Genomic DNA, 5,718 nt, shown 5'->3' with positions numbered 1-5,718 from the left:
TGAAATGAGATCATGAAAATGATCAGAACGTGAAAGAAGAGCTGAATGCTGTGATAAAGTGTCCTGGTGCACTGCTGGAGTGTTCTGTAGTGAAATGCCGGTGAGAGGAATGTGTCACGCCAGCGGAGAAACACGGCTGAACCCCTGTATTCAGGAAATCATGTGATAAATCATGAAGAAATCGAGAGAGCATGCATTATTTCCTGCCTGTCTGCTTTAGAGTGCGGGGCGTCACGATTCTGCGCTTTTTACTCTAGTCAAGTATTTAATTTATACATGAACAATTTACAGCCTCTCGTTATCCCTTTGATTTTGATACTGATATGTAAATGAGCTCTGTTCTGGTTTGCTGTCCTGGCTGAATGGGGGGCTAAATTGCTGTAGGCTGAATGGGTGTGGCTAAACTGTTGTACCTGAATGGGTGTGGCTAAACTGCTATATATATATATATATATATATATATATATATATATATATATATACATTATTCCCAGATTATGTCAACAGAGCCAGACAAAGCTTTTTCTGTGATATGGGCCCTTTAAATGGGAGGACTGTCCTACACCGTGGCCCATATTAGTGCTTTTTAAATGATGAATTTGTGAAATTCTGGTTTGCATCATGAGATGAGACGCGGGTCACAGTTCAAAGCCGTCCTTGCTCCTGTGATTCGGAGAGGAGCTTTAATGCGCTGTGGGTTGCTGTGATTCCATTGTTTATTCTGCTGACCTTATAATAACGTTTGCGGCGAAAGCTTTGCTTCAGTTTGTCGTATAAAACCGTCTCCTCCCTTGGAAGCTCTCGGGCACTGACGCTGCTGCTGTCCTAATGGCTGCTTTACTGCTGATAGTAAAGTCAGGATTGTGTTCCGATGCTGCCCTGACGTACATTTGTCCTCCGTTTATCGGGATACAGTAGAATCCTGCTCACGCACACATTTCACCCTCTCGTGACGAGTCCTCAAACTCCCATTTGGCTTTTTACATCCACAGTCTTTTTCTCAGAGTCGCTGCTGTTGACCAGTAGAGCTGTTTAGTGGTGGAAGTGTTTTCTCATTTCAGTCCAGCTCCCTGCAGGTCAGAGTATCAGTAAAGGTCCCCAAAAGGAGCAAAACATCGCAAAAACCCCACAAAAATCAAGCGACAGTGCAGCACGTTCAGAACACGCTGTGCTCAGTCCAGGTGAGCAAAGTAGGCGCTGCAGAGGCGGAGCAGCAGGCCGTGCGGGAACTGTGTGTGAAGGTTTTGGACGGATTGTGGAGGAGGGTTTGGGTGTGTGTGTGTGTGTCAGGCTGACGTCTTGTCGTCCTCTTTGCACTTGCGTGGGATGAAGTGCGAAGCGATGATCTCTTTGCGTGTTTTTTTTGCCCTTCAGCGGCCGGCCCTTCTGCGACAGGGAGATGAACATCTCCTTCCCGGTTTTAGTCCATTTGTCAGACAAGTAGGCCGTGTAGAAGTTTTCCAAAAACACCTCCTTAAAGTTGCAGCTGTCGCTGTAGTCTTTCTGCAGACGAGAAGAGGATAACACAACAACAGTGACTTATTCAGTAATTCAGTTGTTTGTCAGGCCACATCGGAGACTCGTGTGAAACGGCGTCAGAGAGTTTCCAGCTGCTGAAGCTGCTGCAGCGGGTTTGGAAAGCAGTAATTAAGATAACGGAGCGTTTAGATATGAAAGACATGAGGACTGGGTTCTATGAAGAACCTTTAGAGGAGAGTTTGAGAAGATGGACAAAATCGAGAGACTGACCTCAGACCACAGGGACAAAGAGAAATCTTATCAATCTCTGAAACCATAAATAGTGTGCAATAAGAGATGAATGTGAATTGTGTGTGATCAGGTTACCTTTCCCTGTAGAAGTCCACCACGGCTCATAGAAATATAATACTGACTCTTCACCCCTTTAATGGCCAGAATGCCTCCCTCTGACACCGTCCGAATCTCCAGAATACCTGCACACACACACACACACACACATACAGCAGAGGGGTTAGCACAGGTGGATCTTTGTTTATATATATATATACACACACACACACACACACACACACACACACACACGCACACACACACACAGTTTGCACACTTTCAACAAGGTGTTGGAAACGTTCCTCAGAGATTCTGGTTGGTTATTTGAGCTCCTGCTGCCTTTCTATCATCTGGAACCAGTCTGCCCATTCTCCTCTGACCTCTCACACCAACAAGGCATTTTCGTCCACACAACTGACCGCTCACTGGATATTTCCTCTTTTTCGGACCGTTCTCTGTAAACCCTAGAGATGGTTGAGCGTGAAAATCCCAGTAGATCAGCAGTTTCTGAAATACTCAGACCAGCCCGTCTGGCACCAACAGCCACGCCACGTTCAAAGCCCCTTAAATCCCCTTTCTTCCCCGTTCTGATGCTCGGTCTGCACTTCAGCAGGTTGTCTTGACCACCTCTACACGCCTAAATGCAGTGAGTTGCAGCCGTGTGATTGGCTGATCAGCTGTTTGTGTTAACAAGCAACTAAACAGGTGTAACAAGGCACAAAATGCCTTGTTGATGTGAGAGGTCAGAGGAGAATGGGCAGACTGGTTCCAGATGATAGAAAGACAACAGGAACTCAAATAACCAACCAGAATCTCTGAGGAACGTTTCCAACACCTTGTTGAAAGTCTGACACGAAGAATTAAGACAGTTCTGAAGGCAAAAGGGGGTCCAGCCTTTTACTAGCAAGGGGTACCTAATAAAGTGGCTGGTGTGTGTGTGTGTGTGTGTATATATATAAAATAAAAGTCATATTTTTGTATGATGGGATTTCCAAAGTCCGGCCCATGGACAGTTCTGAACCGACCTCTGTCTTCTAATTTAGAAGTTATAAGAGGCCTGCCAGGCAGTGCACTGCAGTTCTTCCTTTCACCTGTTGGTGGAAGCAGTGCTGTAAGATTTCAGTGTAATGTGTCACCGCGGTAACAAATTTAGCTAAAGTTTAAGAGCCTTTCTTTGCTGACTGACCTGCAGCTTCGTTTACTGACCACATTTAGTCCAGACTGCAGCCATAAAGCTCAAACTAACACTAATAATGAGCACAGACACTCTGAGAGTATTTTTGGTGCTCTGAGAGTATTTTTGGTGCTCTGAGAGTATTTATGGTGCTCTGAGAGTATTTATGGTGCTCTGAGAGTATTTACTGTGCTCTGAGAGTATTTTTGGTGCTCTGAGGGTATTTTTGGTGCTCTGAGAGTATTTACTGTGCTCTGAGAGTATTTATGGTGCTCTGAGAGTATTTACTGTGCTCTGAGAGTATTTATGGTGCTCTGAGAGTATTTATGGTGCTCTGAGAGTATTTATGGTGCTCTGAGAGTATTTACTGTGCTCTGAGAGTATTTATGGTGCTCTGAGAGTATTTACTGTGCTCTGAGAGTATTTATGGTGGTCTGAGAGTATTTTTGGTGCTCTGAGAGTATTGATGGTGCTCTGAGAGTATTTTTGGTGCTCTTAGAGTATTTATGGTGCTCTGAGAGTACTTATGGTGCTCTGAGAGTATTTTTGGTGCTCTGAGAGTATTTTTGGTGCTCTGAGAGTATTTTTGGTGCTCTGAGAGTATTTACTGTGCTCTGAGAGTATTTTTGGTGCTCTGAGAGTATTTTTGGTGCTCTGAGAGTATTTTTGGTGCTCTGAGAGTATTTACTGTGCTCTGAGAGTATTTATGGTGGTCTGAGAGTATTTTTGGTGCTCTGAGAGTATTGATGGTGCTCTGAGAGTATTTTTGGTGCTCTTAGAGTATTTATGGTGCTCTGAGAGTACTTATGGTGCTCTGAGAGTATTTTTGGTGCTCTGAGAGTATTGATGGTGCTCTGAGAGTATTTTTGGTGCTCTGAGAGTATTTATGCTGCTCTGAGAGTATTTACTGTGCTCTGAGAGTATTTTTGGTGCTCTGAGAGTATTTTTGGTGCTCTGAGAGTATTTGTGGTGCTCTGAGAGTATTTACTGTGCTCTGAGAGTATTTATGGTGGTCTGAGAGTATTTTTGGTGCTCTGAGAGTATTGATGGTGCTCTGAGAGTATTTTTGGTGCTCTTAGAGTATTTATGGTGCTCTGAGAGTACTTATGGTGCTCTGAGAGTATTTTTGGTGCTCTGAGAGTATTGATGGTGCTCTGAGAGTATTTTTGGTGCTCTGAGAGTATTTATGCTGCTCTGAGAGTATTTACTGTGCTCTGAGAGTATTTATGGTGCTCTGAGAGTATTTACTGTGCTCTGAGAGTATTTTTGGTGCTCTGAGAGTATTGATGGTGCTCTGAGAGTATTTTTGGTGCTCTGAGAGTATTGATGGTGCTCTGAGAGTATTTACTGTGCTCTGAGAGTATTTACTGTGCTCTGAGAGTATTTGTGGTGCTCTGAGAGTATTTACTGTGCTCTGAGAGTATTTATGGTGCTCTGAGAGTATTTACTATGCTCTGAGAGTATTTATGGTGCTCTGAGAGTATTTTTGGTGCTTTGAGAGTATGTTTGGTGCTCTGAGAGTATTTTTGGTGCTCTGAGAGTATTTATGGTGCTCTGAGAGTATTTTTGGTGCTTTGAGAGTATTTTTGGTGCTCTGAGAGTATTTTTGGTGCTCTGAGAGTATTTATGGTGCTCTGAGAGTATTTACTGTGCTCTGAGAGTATTTATGGTGGTCTGAGAGTATTTTTGGTGCTCTGAGAGTATTGATGGTGCTCTGAGAGTATTTTTGGTGCTCTTAGAGTATTTATGGTGCTCTGAGAGTATTTATGGTGCTCTGAGAGTATTTTTGGTGCTCTGAGAGTATTGATGGTGCTCTGAGAGTATTTACTGTGCTCTGAGAGTATTTACTGTGCTCTGAGAGTATTTATGGTGCTCTGAGAGTATTTACTGTGCTCTGAGAGTATTTTTGGTGCTCTGAGAGTATTGATGGTGCTCTGAGAGTAATTTTGGTGCTCTGAGAGTATTTACTGTGCTCTGAGAGTATTTATGGTGCTCTGAGAGTATTTACTGTGCTCTGAGAGTATTTTGGTGCTCTGAGAGTATTGATGGTGCTCTGAGAGTATTTTTGGTGCTCTGAGAGTATTTTTGGTGCTCTGAGAGTATTGATGGTGCTCTGAGAGTATTTTTGGTGCTCTGAGAGTATTGATGGTGCTCTGAGAGTATTTACGGTGCTCTGAGACTATTTATGGTGCTCTGAGAGTATTTTTGGTGCTCTGAGAGTATTTTCGGTGCTCTGAGAGTATTTACTGTGCTCTGAGAGTATTTCTGGTGCTCTGAGAGTATTGATGGTGCTCTGAGAATATTTTTGGTGCTCTGAGAGTATTTTTGGTGCTCTGAGAGTATTTATGGTGCTCTGAGAGTATTTTTGGTGCTCTGAGAGTATTGATGACTGATTCCCGGTCTGGCAGGTTGACCAGTGACTGACTTTTATTAGCCATTTTATTTCTAAATACCCAAAGCTCGCACTGTTTGGCCTAAATGAGATTAAACAAGCATTTTCTATCAAGCCAAATTTCAAATATCAAGCCAAGACAAAAAGGCCAAACTGGCATTTTAATACTGTCAATGAAAAATCTGTTTAAATAACACAAATGAGTGAATTCACCTGCCTCACCTTATTTACCTCCTACAGCACAGATGTGCCAAGATAAAGCTAATAAATAATAATCTCATCTGGGCTGATTCTGATTGGGCTGATTTGGATTGGGCTGATTGGGATTGGGCTGATTCTGATC

At 43.1% G+C, this 5,718-nt stretch overlaps 1 protein-coding gene across 1 annotated transcript in view; it reads right to left on the bottom strand.

Moving 5' to 3' along the window:
* Window positions 1-1,160: 1,160 nt before the first annotated feature.
* fgf7 (fibroblast growth factor 7) overlaps window positions 1,161-5,718 on the bottom strand; it is a 30,799-nt gene continuing 26,241 nt past the window's right edge. Inside the window, 3 exon segments of the mRNA XM_037539912.1 lie at window positions 1,161-1,367; window positions 1,369-1,503; window positions 1,846-1,952. Coding sequence (XP_037395809.1) covers window positions 1,287-1,367; window positions 1,369-1,503; window positions 1,846-1,952 — 323 coding nt within the window. The 3' untranslated portion in view covers window positions 1,161-1,286.

The sequence above is a fragment of the Pygocentrus nattereri genome, chromosome 7 (genome assembly GCF_015220715.1).
Source record: "Pygocentrus nattereri isolate fPygNat1 chromosome 7, fPygNat1.pri, whole genome shotgun sequence".
NCBI lineage: Eukaryota > Metazoa > Chordata > Actinopteri > Characiformes > Serrasalmidae > Pygocentrus > Pygocentrus nattereri.
The sequence above is the reverse complement of the archived record's forward strand: the minus strand, read 5'-3'. Positions and strand labels throughout refer to the sequence as shown.